At 42.2% G+C, this 16054-nt stretch overlaps 1 protein-coding gene across 1 annotated transcript in view; it reads left to right on the top strand.

The window, feature by feature from the left end:
- Positions 1-16054, top strand: part of LOC149442471 (guanine nucleotide-binding protein subunit beta-5) — a 100053-nt gene that overhangs the window by 45564 nt on the left and 38435 nt on the right. The window contains exon 6 of the mRNA XM_089656078.1: positions 10024-10167. Within this exon, the coding sequence (XP_089512204.1) occupies positions 10024-10167 (144 nt within the window). The remainder of the gene's footprint in view (positions 1-10023; positions 10168-16054) is intronic.

Raw genomic sequence — 16054 nt, forward strand, 5'->3', positions numbered from 1 at the left:
TGCATTGCATTGTAAAAAATTCTGCTTGCAGCATTTTTCGAGCATATTTGCTCAGTTAAAAAACCTGCACCAAAAACACACCTCCCCACTGATATCAATGCCTCAAAAATGCCCCCGAGATGCATTTTTTGGTGCAGTTTTTAAGTCACGTGTCCTTTAAAAAATGCACCACAAGCACGGTAAAAGCATGGTAAAAATGTTTTTTGCGGTGGATCAGCATGAAAGTGTCCTTATTAATGCAAAGACGTACTGGGATGAAGTTTAGGGCAGCCGTTAACAGAATTGTTTAGGGTCCATTCTCATCTATAGAGTTGCAGTGACACACGGACATGTGATATGTGCCTGGTGCGCTGTGATTTATTGTGAAAGGCACCCCAAAATACTTTCAAAATTCATATGCACTGCAACATACTATAGTCCAGGACAATGCATGGTATTCTGGGTGTTGCATGGTGCTGTGAAAAAAAAGTGCAGACTGCAACTGTTTTTTCTTCAATTGAGGCGCACCACATACAGCTCATTCATTTTGAACTGGCTGCCTAATAAAGCAACGTGTCCCAACATATGAAAATGTGTGCACGTCCGTGCTCTGCATTCTGGTGTGAATGAACCTTTAATAAAGCAAGAAAACATAAAAATATATTTAAAAAATGACATAGCAAATGCAACCCATAGATACCAATCTGAATTTGTTCTGCTGAAATCTGATGAATTCTGATTGGTTACTGGACTTAAATCCTGCAGCCAAAATCAAAAACAAAAAATCAGCACAAGAGTCATAACTTACTATCTGTAGGATGCATCCCTAGTTACAAACAAATTTTGCTTTTAGAATACATTGTTCACATAGATTCAGTCCAACGCATTTCAACAAAGGGTCTTATTTTGTGGTTACATGTGGTACATATATGATGCAATGACCAAGAAGAATATCAGCCATGTGAATTAAAACATATAGAATGATTCCTTTACCTAACCCAAACAGGTACACCCCAATTTCCCCCACCGCTGCCGTAAACTTCTGGTGTGGCCGGGGCTAATACAATTAAAGGGCTGTTGTGAGCTCTCATCAAGAGAGCCTGACTATGCCCTACCTTTCTGCCCAGCTGCGCCATTCATAGAAGTCATACTAGAGCATCTATGATTGGTGCATGATCTATGAATGGAGATGGCAGACCTACAGTAGAAATCATCCATCTGACCTTTTTTCTTAGATTGCTTTCCATTCATTCTATGAATGAATGCACTGGGCAGATCACTTGGCAAAGTCCTGCTCTCTTGATGAGAGCCTGTGACATCCTGTTCATTGACATAGCACCCGCTGCAGATTATGGCAGTGGGGGGGGGGGGGCAGGCCAGAGGAAGACTTTCACTAACAAAAGAGGAGTCAGCACAAAGGATGCATACTATTGACTGTAAGCTATGTCCCTTGTGCTGATTTTCCAGCTTTTTTTATTTTGGCTGCACTTGGCTTTAAAAATAAGAATTCTTTATTGAACAATGCTCAGTGTTCAAATTAAAGTGTCCTCTAGCAATTAATCCAGATGGCAGCACAGTGGCTAAATGGTTAGCACTTCCACCTGGTAGTGCTAGGATCGTTGGTTCAAATCCCAACCACAGCACCACCTGCCTGGAGTTTGCATGTTCTCCCTGTGTCTGCGTGGGTTTCCTCTGGGTCCTCCAGTTTCCTCCCACACTCCAAAGATATGCTGGTAGGTTAATTGGCTCCTGTCTAAATTGTCACTAGTATGTGTTGTATGAATGTGAGTTAGGAACCATAGATTGTACACCCTTGAGGGTTAGGGACTGATATGACTGTACAATATATATGTACTGTAAAGTGCTGTGTAAATTGACAGCGCTATATAAGTACCTGTGATAAATAAATAAATAAATGTCAGGTTCAGGGGTGGACTGACAACTCATGGGGCCCCTGGGCAATAGAGGATCATGGGGCCCCTGTGTCCTTGCCCAAACTCAAAAAAGCCTATGAAAAAGGTACCAGGGGCATCTCAAGGGGCCCCCTACTGACCCCGAGCCGTTGGGCAGTGCCCGAGTTTCCAAATGGTCAGTCCACCCCTGGACAGGTTATTGCCATCAGATCATTTGTAATTAATTAGTGACCATAGATGACTGTGCTAATATGAATTCACTCTGGTGACATCGGATGAATTGTGATTGGTTGTTGCACTTACTAATAAGAATTATTTATTGAATAAGACCCGAACTGCAAAGTAAAGCATGCTCTAGATATCAGATTACTGCCATCAGATCATCTGAGATCATTTGTAGTAGTTGGTGGCTATAAATCACTGCCGTTTGCATCTTATTAAATAGTTCTATTTCGTGTCCCTCATTTTCCATTCCAGCTGGTATCCTAGTATCTGTCTGCTATTTATGCATATCTGGACATGTTTCTTTTTGCTACTTTTTTTTTTTATAACTGAGACCCTTTTATGTTGTTACCTATTTGTCTTCTGTCCTTCACTATGAAGTTATATCAGAATGCAGTGTTTACTTAGAAATGTAATTTCAGAACCATAATGGCCAAGTCGAAGCAAACACACTTGAGATTTTGTGGCATAATTCCATGTATTCATCACATCAGAAACATTGTAAACAACAGCCGAGTTGTTGATAGTCGTAATCTTGGATATAATGATGCCCTTAATTATTTTCAGCTCTCCCTGTATTATAGACATGAAATAGGAATATCTGTATGTAATCTTTTTTTTTTTTAGTTTATACTAAATCTAAGAAATGTTGGTATGTGTTCTCTAATGAGGGAAAAGATGAAAGATTAACGTACAGAATAAAAAAAGTACCAAATAACCGTTACAGCATTTGTCACACTAAATTAGTATGCACCTTATTGGAATGAAACCTTGGTAGGTCATCTGTGTTGTTTGTTGCTTTGTGGACTAGATCAAAATAATAAGCCGTATTTTTAAAAATCTTGTTTACTTTCTTGGCATATGCTGTTACAATGACATCAGTGTCATAGACTTCCATTTCCTATATGTCCTGTAGCTTTGGACACACTAATGAGACTGTCAGGTGACTGCATCTGACTGTGTGGTTGTCCTACCAATGCATGAACTCTGTCACTTATAGTTAAGCAATCTTGCCCTAAACAAAAAAAAACCTGGATCTTTCTGGTTTAGCTGCATAACTGGAACTAATGGAAGTAACCAATTAATATAATTATAGCAGAGCATGTAAGGGCTAATGGTTGCTATCCACATTTAAATAAATGATTGATTTATTTTCCAATTGAAACGCACATCAAGCGGATTCAAATATTGTTTGGCCACCATAAGATTGTACTTATCTTCATTAGATATGGGTTAAAGTACCAATTACTGTAAACTATACAGATGTTAGGGTTCCGTTCGGTGTTCCATGGTTAAAACATAATGCAGAAGGCTTTGGGTCATGTATATTTATAAGCACACTGGAGAAAGCCTAAAGTATTGGAAATTGTTCCCATTACTGTAGTTTATCATGGTGTACTGAAATTAAAATTCTTGACCGAAAACCAAAAATTCAGGATGCACTTGGCCTAAAACAGAAATGGACAGGTTTTTTTTTAAAAAAGGATGTTTTTGTATACAATTGTATTGTATTCAACTTTTTAATTAATATCATGAATTTAAATTAATATGATTTAAAAAAATTACAATCCAGTAACGTAAAATAACTTTTATTGAAAGTAACTCAAAAATTGGACAGAAAATAAAATATATATAAAGTTAAAAAACTTAAATAGAGGTTTTTTTTACATTGAAGTCAATAGAGGGCGTTTTGCATTGAAGTCAATGGGACATGATTTTGCATTGAAGCCAATGGTACGCAATTTTGCATTGAAGTCAGTGGGACACAATTTTGTATTGAAGTTAATGGGACACGATTTGCATTGAAGGAAATGGGACACAATTTTGCATTGAAGTCAATTATCATTATTGGCACCTTTTTTTTTTTTTTTTCTAAAACACCAATAACTATTTTCAGACGATCATTTTCAGCGGCCAATATATCGCGCATCACTAGTAATTTAAACAGATGTCAGGATTCATTTAGTGATCCTATGGCCAATAAAATGCATAAGGCCATGTAAATTTGTAAGAGAACTGGAGGAACCTAGAGCTGAACCCAAAAATATTTGGCTTCCATACAAACTGGCACTAGTGCCTGAATGTTCCCTTTACTGTAAATTGAACAGATGTCAGGATTCATTTAGGTGTCCCATGGCCAATAAAATGCATAAGGCCTCGGGCCATGTACATTTGTAAGAGAACTGGAGGAACCTAGAGGTGAACCCAAAAATAGTTGGCTTCCATACAAACTGGCCATGGTGCCTCTGTGTCTCCTTGGTAGAAATATTAAAGTGAACCCACGAGGAGACAAATACAGAAACTATCGTCGCTAATGTGTTTTTATAGGTGTAGGCTCAAGACTGTCATCCTGACCTTGGCTTCTCTTTCTAGTAACTCACCTAGTGAGCACTGATAGCTCCCATATTTGTCTTTTCACATGCCTCTTTGAGGACAGTAACTGTTGTGAATCACCTATTGTACTGCTGTATAATTTAATATCGATGAACTAAATTGTTTTAGCATCTATAAAGAGGACCTTTATGAAAAGTTTGTGTGTAAAGACTGAAAGTAAGATGCAGGGAGCCACATTTTTAAAGCAGCAGAAATCCTTGAAACATCCATGAAAGGAAGTGCAATTTAATTTACAGCTTTACACTTACCCCTTTCCCCACAGCAAATCTTTAATAATTTCGTGCAGATGCATTATTCTTTATAATACACTGATGCAAAGAATGATAGACGTTAATGAACCCAAATTGTTAAGTTCCTTTTTTGGTTGGACAGAGTGGGAAAAAACCCTCATACTGTAGGTGAATTCTCTGCCCATCCTAAAGAAAAAAAATACTCTTTTCTCTTCCGTTCATTGAAGGACAACTGTAGATACTGACCATCGGGGTATAGTGCCAACTTCTGCATAGGACTCAGGTATGGAAACAAAACACAGCCTAGGGGCGGCTCCTGTTGGTAGCCTAATCCCCTCCTGCTAGAGGCAGCTCAGTTTTTTCGTGTAGTGTTAAGGTGTAAGGACATGAACTCCCTGCTGGGAATTTTAGTTTCCTTTCTTTTGCAAGGGAATCATCTTTTAATTTTTTTACTTCAGTCTTCAAGACCTTTAGTCAACCACTGAGCTGGGTGACAAGCTGGGGAATCTAGATCATTGTAGTCCCCTCAGCTCAGCCAATGAGCTCTACCAGATCCTTGCCTACATGCAGGTTCAGCTGTGACAGCCCTATCCTGGATTGGCAAGACCTGTACTTGTAATCACACTGGAAGAAGTACCATTAAAGGTCAAGTTCAACTCCAGTCCACATACATTGTTTTCAAGCTCAAACCCTAATGAAAGGGGTTTTGGACCTCCAAAAGGCATTTATTACTCTTTCAGTTTTCCCCCTAACTTTTATTGGAATAAAGTTGTACATGGACCTTTTAGCAGTGGTGTAACACTTCAATTTACATTTTTGTTATATTATACCACAAGCCAAGAGGACGTTTGGGGTGTAGAAGCCACCTGTCCAAGAACCAGATCACCTACATCAACATCAAAAACTTAAGATAGGATAGTAATATCAATAAGATAACCTTACAGGTCCAGCACTAATGTTCCACTTACCTTAACTATCCTGCATTGGGACAGCCTATGAGTTATCTCACGGGAGGGGTAAAGGAGGGGGCACATTTGACAAGAGACCTATTTGTTTTTTGTCCTCCCAGGTAGACAGCACACAGTGCTCCAGGGGGAGGCAGCCTGTCATTGAGAAGGTTGCCCTTTTTCATCCTATCGGGATCCTAGTAGGGTGTGATAAGTTTACACCCTCTTCTCCTCTTTATCCTCTCTGTGTCGCTTGAAGTGGTCTATAGGTACGCCTTTCCCATTTGATCCCCTGTGACTATCCCTAATGTCAGCATGGAGCACCCCCTTCCCTAGATGGCATATACTTTATGGACTTGGGGCTTGGGTGCTGCTTTGTGAGATCACTAGGTGTGTGCAAAGGGTGTTCTCAACATCCTGGGTCCCACGGCGCACCTTATACCCTTTGCAGGCAATATCCAGGGTCCAGTGAGTATGTTTGGCCTATCTTCCTCTATGTTTGTGGCAATGCTTTGTTAGCCCTTTCTGCTGGTTACCCTTTTTTCATACCAAGGTTTCAGAGGAGTCTTTCAGCTTTAGTTACAGTCACTTTGCACCTTTTAAGAGGATTTTGAAAAGAAATATAAATTCCTAGCTAACCCAGAATGTCAGCATATTGGCACAGAAGATTCACACTTTTACTGTGTGAGCTTCAGTGGAACATTAGGGGAAATTTACTAAAACAGGTGCACTCAGAATCTGGTGCAGCTGTGCATGATAGCCAATCATCTTCTAACCTCAGCCTGTTCAATTAAGCTTTGGCAATAAAACAAGGAAGCTGATTGGTTTCTATGTAGAAGTATACCCAATTTTGCACTCTCCACCTTTAGTAAATAAACCCCACTGTGTTTAGTGCTTATTAGTTGCAACCTCTGAAACAGTGAGTGACTTACAACTTGTATGTTTGATGTTATTTTGCATACTATACATCAGGGGTTTTGAGTTAAAATTACGGAGGTCCAGTCAGCAAAATTTCCTTCCAGCAGAGGTCCGAATCCTATTAGCGATATAACACATCACAGTCCTTCGGTACATTATGATTTTTAGTGTACCTTTCACACTGTAGTCCCCTCTACATCACAGTCCCCTCTTTAAAGAAGTCCCACAGTGTCCTCTTTTCATTTCACATCACTGCCCCTCTTTACATCACAGCGCCCCTTAACAAAACACAGCATCTCCTAACACAACACAGCACCCCTAACACAACACAGCACCCCTTAACACAACACAGCGCCCCTAACACAACACAGTGCCCCTTAACATAACACAGCACTCCTAACACAACACAGCACCCCTAACAACAGCAAATATATAGCAAAGATGGGATGTATCTTTGCTAGATAGGGATGTCTCTTTGCTGGATGGGGAAGTCCCTTCTTGGACTGGGCTGTCTCTTTGCTGGATTGGGATGTCTCTGTGCTGGACCCAACTGGGCAAAGAGACAGCCCAGTCCAGCAAAGAGACATCACCATCCAGAAAAGAGACATCCCGTCCAGCAAAGAGACAGCCTGTACAGCAAAGAGACAGCCCATCCAGCAAAGGGACAGCCCGCCCAGCAAAGGGACAGCCCTTCCAGCAAAGAGACAGCCCTTCCAGCAAAGAGACAGCCCCTCCAGCAAAGAGACAGCTCGTCCAGCAAAGAGCCAGCCCATCCAGCAGAGACAGCCCCATCCATCGCTGCTACAGAGCTGTCACAGTGTGTTGGTGGGTGAAGAAGAGAGGCCTCCATTGTCGCTTCAGTGCAGCTGTTGGCCGAGAAGGTGTCCCTGTGTCAGCGGTGCTTCCTGCTTGTCATCTGGAGCCATCACTGCCGCTCCTCCTGTTGGCCCTGCTTTAGGCAGAGCCGCACATCGGGTGGCTGCGGTCTGCATTAGCCCCGTCCAGACCGCGGTCTGCATCAGCCCCATCCAGACCACGGTTGCCACTTACCTCCTGCCATGTGGCCCAGTCATGTTAAGCCCGGCGGCCCGGTGTACCCTATGGCCAGTCCGGGCCTGGGACCGAGGGAGGGCACCCGGGGGTGGCGTGGCTGCAGTCTGGATGGGACTGTCCCTCAGTCCATTTCCAGACCATGGTCCGTCATTTAGCATTAACAGTGAAGTCTGGTGTCCTTTACCTGATTTTCTGTTGTCCTTTGAGTCCCCCCTTAGTATCATTGTACATGGTGTCCACTGCTGCTCCATGGACTCTTCCAGATAGTCCTGATTTTCTGTCTCCAGGGCCAATTTTCTACTCTGCTTCACAGGTGTTGGCTTAGTGGGATGGCTCATGAAGGCCAGATCCTAGGTGGCAGAGACATGCTTTATTCCCACTATTCCCACTATTCCCAAAGCCTGGACTCTCATTCCTGCACAGTCTACCATCACACATAGAAGGCATGCTTCGCTTGTTGCAAGGTTAGGGACTTTCAACCCCAGATATTCTCTTTGTGAAGAATACTGACTTTTTTTGCAGATGGTGGCTATTAGCACTAGCAAGAGGCAGGTCTTTGCATTTGTGTCCCAGAAACTGCTGGCCTCCCACCCTTTAGGAATTTCTGTACAGGGTGTTTTTAATATAGCTTCCCCTGTGCCTTTCCCCCATTACTCTATGAATATGGATTTGGGTTTTTTGGCTCTTAAAAAAATGACCTTTTGAATTCAAAGGTCATTGATTTGAAATTATTCTCCTCCTGAACAAGTCACCTGTACCATATTATTGGTTGAATGAGAAATCTACGCTGTAAGTTTGTGAAGTCTACGACTTATTGTAACTGTTGCATACCTATAAATAAAACATTGTTTTTTAAAATGACTTTTGCGTTCAACCCGTTCTCACAGGTTGTGTCCCTGTTGCCATCAATGAAGGACTCAGTCTGTAATTGTGGATACTACCCATGTTATTTGTCAATCTCTCTGGCTGCACAGGCATTCCTATCAAACCTGAGCTTCCTGCAGAAGTCTTTAGGTATCCCAGGACTATTTATTCAGTTTGGAAAGCACTCTTGCACATCTATTGGTTGAGGAACAAGCAGTGTGCTTGTTGGTACCTGAAACGGTTAATTTAGCTTTTTTGCCAAATCTTGGTGGACACTGCTTTGGGATGTCCCAACAATGAAGAGCTAAATATCTACACTGCTTTTCAACAAATGGAAATGCAAATCGGATTTTTCTAGATGGAGGTTTGGCCAGCAGCATTCGCACCTAAGCATAGTTTTACCCCAGCAAGCACAGAGGTAAAAAGAAGCTCCTGTGGGGTCATGGAGCACCACTTGGCCATAAACTAAACTAATCTAATGTTAGCTTATATTTTTAGCTTCCCAAGATGTTTCCATAACCCTCAGATAGATAAAGGTAGCGCATGGCATCTGACTATAGGGGATGATAGAATCACTGCCCTCCTACTGTGGATCTACTGGAGAATTCCAATGTTAAAATAGTTTCTGATATCTCAGTAAGCGTTACACGATATTCCTCAAGAAGGACAGTAATGGACGCTAAGGCAGAGTGGGAGAGAGGGGAGGAGAGAGAAACAATGTTTCCCCTCACTTGGAGTAATATGTGGCCATGATGAACACAAGGAATTCTCTGATTGGAGGAGGTGGAGAGGATGACACTACTCTAGCCATCTCCACTTGTCCAATCAGGGAACACATTGTATTCATTGAAAGAAAAAACACAAAATGTTCTCTGAATGGCAGTGCTTAGGATCAAACTATTTCATTGTGAAGAGGGGGAAGCCGCTGGAGCAGCACTCAGAAGATCATAACTTTTACTGTCTATTAGACTATTAGAGTGTTTTTCAGCATCCCCAGCAGCCTAAAGATATATGGATGCTTACATCAAGCCAAGCTGGTCCAATGTAGGTTTGCAAAAAATATAATTTCTGGAATTTCACTTTTAAAGACACTGTCATTTATATGCAACAATAGCTGCTCACAAGTATGGACCTATTACTGCTCTCAGTCAGGCCAATCAAATAGGCAAAGCTCCCATTATTCCGAGTAGTTTTGGAGCTTATCTGGTCTGGAAGGGCAGGTAGGTTTCAGAGCTACAAGAAAGGGCTGGAGGTTTGCCTGGCAGAATACCCCAGGAATTTAAGGAAAACTGAAAGCTACTGTAGGTATCTGTAGGTACCTCTAGGTGCCTACACTTCAACAGATTTTTGTTTTCTTTATCTACAGAATCCATTTAAGTATTTTTTTTTAGTTTAGGTATAAGGTAGGTGGACTAATCAAAGTTTCTTAGGGGCAAAGCAGATATAGTACAGAAGATATAAGAATATACATTTCTTAGCATATTGTTCTTGTCTATATTCCAGATCCTGACAGCCAGTGGAGACGGTACATGTGCTCTCTGGGATGTGGAAAGTGGACAGCTGCTGCAGAGTTTTCATGGACATGGCGCTGATGTTTTGTGTCTGGATCTGGCACCTTCTGAAACAGGAAATACCTTTGTGTCTGGAGTAAGTGCTGGAAACCATTCCAATCCCTAACATTCTACAGAAACAAATTGCAAAATTCTGGTTAACCATTCCATTGTCTGAGAGCAGTGAAAGCAAAGGTATATCTTTAGCTGTGAGGGCCTTTCTGACTGCATTCGAGACTCGGCAAAGGACGCAGAGAAAAATAAATGCCTTAAGGCTATTCTTCTTTGGCTTCCATAACATTTGTCCATATGACAATAATATAAAATGAGTGTACCCAAAGTTATTGTTTAAACAATCATGGACCAGTGCCTAGTATCCAGCCACAGGCTGAATCCTATGGCTTGTGGGTAGGTGCAGCATGGTGCAGCGGCAGTAATGACACAGAGTCTGGTTGCAGTAAAAATGTAAACTTGTATTGAAGAGAATGCCAAACTACAAACAACCCCAGTGGGAGAACACTGCTCAAAGTGAAACTCACAGTTCAGTTCAATGCAGAGATGCAGCAGGGAAAAGATGCACCGACAGTGTCTGTATTCACAGGGTGGAATGTGGCTTCTTTGCAGAATTGTGAGGCCCTAGCCTGTCCCTGCTCATTTGGAACCTTTCCCTGCCGCTATCACTTTCTCTGACAGACGGTGCTCTTTCCCTACTAGCCACTTCGCCAAAACCTGGGAGCAGGGGCTTATAAAGCCTAATCCAAGATGGCTGCCAGAGGTCACCTGGATGCAGCGCAGCCAACTGAAACACTGCCTCCAGGAAACCATAGAGAAACCATTTTTCTCCTGACTTCCTGATTTGCTCTGCAGACTGTGATACCGTCCTGGTCAGGCCCAACCTACAGTGAAGGAAGCAGGCTGCAACTTCCTACAGGCTTCTTGGGGTCTCCATGAGACATGATCAGCTAAGGGGTTGAAAGATCTCCAGGATAGCATTCCTGGTGCTGCCCCCACCCCATCAATGAGAGCATGCGCTATAGGGCTCATACTAACCAGGATTCGATCATAACTGTGATATAGATTTTGGGATATTTTAACACAAATCTGTTGCTTTACTACATCTTCCCAATAAAGATTTATTTGATAAAGTAGATTATAAATACTTAGCTCTCCTGCAACCAAACATCACTCCTGTCATTGGAAATCCTCTCTTGAAGTCAAATGAAAAATGGACACTTTGTGGAGTCTTCAGCCAGATATACATGGATTGAAATTTGGCCAGTTCAGCAGGGACCAATCAAATTTCAATCCATGTATGGGCGGGGAGGTTGTACAAAAGTCTATCTACTGATCAACGTCTGTACAACTGCCCTGTTGAATTTTCCCCACTCAATTAGCGCTGCTGGCTATAGCTGGCAGTGCTGATCAGTGTATTCTGGCAGCGGGAAGTTAGAATACAGTAGTTCATCAGAGAGGATTCCCCCATCCACATCAAGCGTGTGGATGGGAGAAATGAATCATTTTGTTTTTCATTCAGACCGCTGGTTGAATGAAAAAGAATACCTCATCTATGGGCTGTCTTACTCTCAGATGTTTGATTGCAGCTCCCACTGGTTTATTCTACTGACCTCACTACTGTGTCCTGTCCTCTGGACATCAGCAGGAAAAACCAGTGAGGTTTTTGGGGGCACAGGACATCAGCACTTCCAAAAGTGTTGGTTTCATAGCAGATTTCAGAGGACAATTTCTCATCTAACGATCAACTTCGAATGGTAATGTTGGGAAATTTTCATTCGATCAGCAACTGCAGCCAATGGCTACAACTCTGATCAGTGTATTCTGACAGTGAAGGAGTCCTGCTGTCAGAATACAATAGCAGAGCTGGGAGAATTTTCCCATCCACCTCGCTTGTGTGGATGGGGTAATCAGCTTTTCTTTAATTATTCTGCTGGATGATCAAAACAAAACAATCTGAGATTGAATCGCTCATGTAGCCCTGGGCTTAGGTTGAGCAGTGGTTTTAAACTCTTTCTTATGGACGTTTCATCAAAGAGTGTAACACAATGTTCTGATTGTATGTCCAAGAAGCCAGTTAGTGATTCACACCATTGGCATCCACACATATCGATTCTAGGAAGAACTGCCTTTGAGCAAAATACCTTTATTTTAATCTGTAGTATAAAAGGGCTAAAATCTGTATTATATAATACTACTTTTAATTTTTTTGTTTCAATTATTGCATTTTAACATAGTTTAGTAACTATTTTGAATTACAAAGTAAACTGTCATCTATATTAACTTTTTTAAAGTGAAAGCCTTGCGTAAAGGGTAACTCCACTTTCATGAAAAAAAATATAGCAAATAAAAAAAAAAATAGCATATATGTAATTGCTACACAAGCCATATTGTAATTTAATGGTATCAAAAATGTGAAAAATGATCTTTCCTTTTCAATCTGCATCATTGTAATTTTTTGTAACATGAAATGTAATATGGCAGCTTACAGGCCTTCTGTGCACAGTTCATGTGCAGAATGCCTCAGAAGTGTCATCTCCTTCTTGGCTTATTGAACTATCCCAAAAGTCTGAACTAAGATACAAGTCAGACCTAAGGCATCCTGTGCAACAAAAATTTTATTTTGACGATACTCCCAAAGGATTAATCAGTTCTACAGGGATGCAGACCCTGCAATTTTCCTCATTAGAACACTGCAACTGATTATTTAGGTTTCCTCTGCACACAATAAACAGCCATTGCTTCAGAGCAGAAACAGGTAGGACTCTGCAACAAAGTTTGTTAAAATCATTGTAATGCAAATTGATCAACCAGAGGGGATTCTTTTTTTCTCAACAAAAGTGGAGTTACTGTTTACATGCAGGTAGCACAAGGTGTCTGCTGTTAGATTTATTATCCTAAAAATGTTTTCCATGTTCCTCTCATCTTAAGAGTTCTGACTTCCCTGTATTCTGTACTGAGTTCTGTACAGCTACCAGCCTTTTCTCCAATAAGAATGCCCTTGATAGGCACTGTAATGCTCCCACTGGACATGCATTTGGCAGTTGCCTGCTTGATGAAGGTAACATCAAACAGAATGTGGTACCTGATCTTTGACAGGACTTTATATTTAAAATAGCTGGCAGGCTTGCTTTAAAATGACCGATGAATTGTGAATGTTCTGAATGCATTATTATAACTGTGAAGACTTTCAGGAGATAGAGGAGATGGCCGCACACTGCAACAGGTTACTGCACAATGCTTCTTTATTCCAAAAATGACAGATAATACAGCACAGGAATCCAAGGATGTTAACGCATTTCACACAGCTTAGTGCTTAATCATAACCCACTAAGCTCTAAGTTGTGTGAAACGCGATAACATCCATGGATTCCTGTGCTGTATTATCTGTCACTTTTGGAATAAAGAAGCATTGTGCAGTATCCTCTTGTGGGGGGCGGCCATCTCCTTTATTTTCCTGGGCACATATTGCACTAAATATTAGTACTGCTTGGTGCACCATCCAGCTGCAGCAGCTGTTAGCCTACAATAGAATTAGGGCTCTTTCACATGGGCTTTTACATTTGGCTACCCATATCACAAGTCCGCCTGTTGGGTAGGTGCAGTGTGGTGTGGCAGCAGTAAACACACAGAGGCATGGAGTGCAGCAATGGATGTACTGAAGAAATTGCAAACAGTACAATAGCCTAACGGTGAGCTCACCTGACCAGGGGCTTACAGTAGGTAAAGCGGAGAGTCAGTGGTAGTAGGCCCAAGCTGAAGACAGTGCTTGCCAAGGGAGGTGGAAAACGGCCTGGACATGGGGACAAGGGGCTTTTTGAGGGGGGGAGCCCCCTACGCCCCAAAGCACTCCCCCATTCATGTTGAGGACATGTGGCCTGGTATGGTTCAGGAAGGAGGGGGTGCTCGCTCCAACCTAAGCATGAGGAGGTAAAGACATTGGCCCTGAGCTTTCCCTACTCCTCTTGTATCCCTCCTTACCACTAGTGCTGTCCCTGAAAGTTAGGTACACTTTCCCTACACTAGCCACTTCTCAAATGTGCACCAAAACCTGGGTCTTAAAAAGACTCTGTGTGGCCCAAGATGGCCACCAGAGTCACCTGGATACAGCATAGCCAATGGAACGCTGCTTTGGAGGACCAATAGAGAAATCGAGTTTCTGTAATTTTCCCACCAGCTGCAGTACCACTTTGGATGAGCGCCACCTACAGTGGAGAAAACGAACTGCAACTACACGCCTGTGTCCAACAGACAAAAATTGAATGGGAACAGATGTAAAAAAACTGACATCTGCCCACGGATCCCCTGCTGATTGGAGCTGACCCTGGCTCTGTGTGAATGAGTCCTTCGACAGATTGCTGGCAGCAGGGCCTGGACTGTGCTCCCGTACCATCATCCACTCACACATACACTCCGGAGTCTCGTGCACCGGGGGATAAAAGCCCAGTGTGCGGGGTACTTAAATTGGAACTGCTACTTTGTAACAGATCTAATGATGTTAAAAAGGGAGATTGGAAAGAAAAAACTTTTACATTTAATTTTATATTATATTGAGAAGAGGCTTATCACATGTTATACTTTTGTGAAAGGGAATGTATTTAGGTTATCTCTTTAGGATTGCTTTGGTTTATATGAATTTCTAAAAAAAAAAGGTTTGAAAAGACTATACATTCTGTTTAGGTTCAAGATCTATCTCAGCCTTCTTTAAAAGCCTACCCCTGCCTATTCTTGTAGCATGTTACTGAAGCAGCCTAGCAACTAGATGTCATAAAGCCAATTTACCTAACAACTCTCCTTAGAAACTGACAACAAGATAAGGAGCTACAAAGAGAGAACTGAAGGGAGAGATGAGCTGGAATCCTGGTGACAGGTCTGAGGTCACCTTCCATGTCTGGCTCTCTCCTATTCTTGGCCTGGTTTACACTAGTGCGATTTGAGATGCAATTTCAGTCACATAGAATTTCATTAATAAAAATGACAAATGTGTGAACGGTATACACTATGCAGTAGTACAGTGTCCCAAAAATGAATCTATGTATAAATAATAATCAGAAATGAAATTTCCAACATATTGTAAAATTCAAATAGCAAATATGTGAACATTTGATCACTATCATACAATATTACAGTGTCCCAAAAATAATCTGTGTGCCAATGATGACCAGAAATAAAAAATGTCCACTGTATTGTGTGAACCAGTAGTGATCAGTAATATAAAGTGACTTCTGATCTCACCAGAAGTAAGAAGCAAACCAGCATTGAATGGAAATGACTCCTAAGAATATATCCGTCCACCAGGGGTGTCCCTAGGCAGGTGTGAGGGGTGCGCACCGCACCGGATGACACCTATCACACGGGGTGATACTGGACCCACTCCACGAAAAGGTAAGTTTTAAAGCAAGACAACAATCCCCGCAGGGTGGATCGGATCTGCGGATTGAGCGTAATGGATCGGAGTCCAATCCATTATGCTCCCCAATCCGCAGATCCGATCCATCTTTCGGGGATCGTCGGCTTGCTTTAAAACGTACCTTTTTGTGGAGCTTGTGGAGAGATCAGTTAGCCCTGTATGGGTTGCAAGCTGACGATCCCCGCAGGATGGAGAGGATCTGCGGATTGGAGAGGATAATGGATTGGACTCCAATCCATTATGCTCTATCCACAGATCCGATCCATCCTGCGGGGATCGTCGGATAGGGTGTCACCAAGTGTTATACCGAGTGACACCACCCTAGGGATGCCCCTGCCGTCCACTTCATATCACCAGTCACTGATCACCGGACACCTCACCAGCGGACAGAAGCCCTTTATCGCTGCGGAGGCTCGGATTGCGGCGTCCCTTGTTGAGGTGTCAGGTCGGTGGTCACCTCTGGAGGCACTCCACCTTTGATGGATCAGTGACTGGTGATATGAAGTGGACAGATATATTCTTAGGAGTCATTTCCATTCAATTCTGGTTTGCTTCTTGCTTC

This window comes from Staurois parvus, unplaced genomic scaffold (assembly GCF_062004578.1).
Source record: "Staurois parvus isolate SC_StPar_1 unplaced genomic scaffold, SC_StPar_1.0 ptg000885l, whole genome shotgun sequence".
Lineage (NCBI taxonomy): Eukaryota > Metazoa > Chordata > Amphibia > Anura > Ranidae > Staurois > Staurois parvus.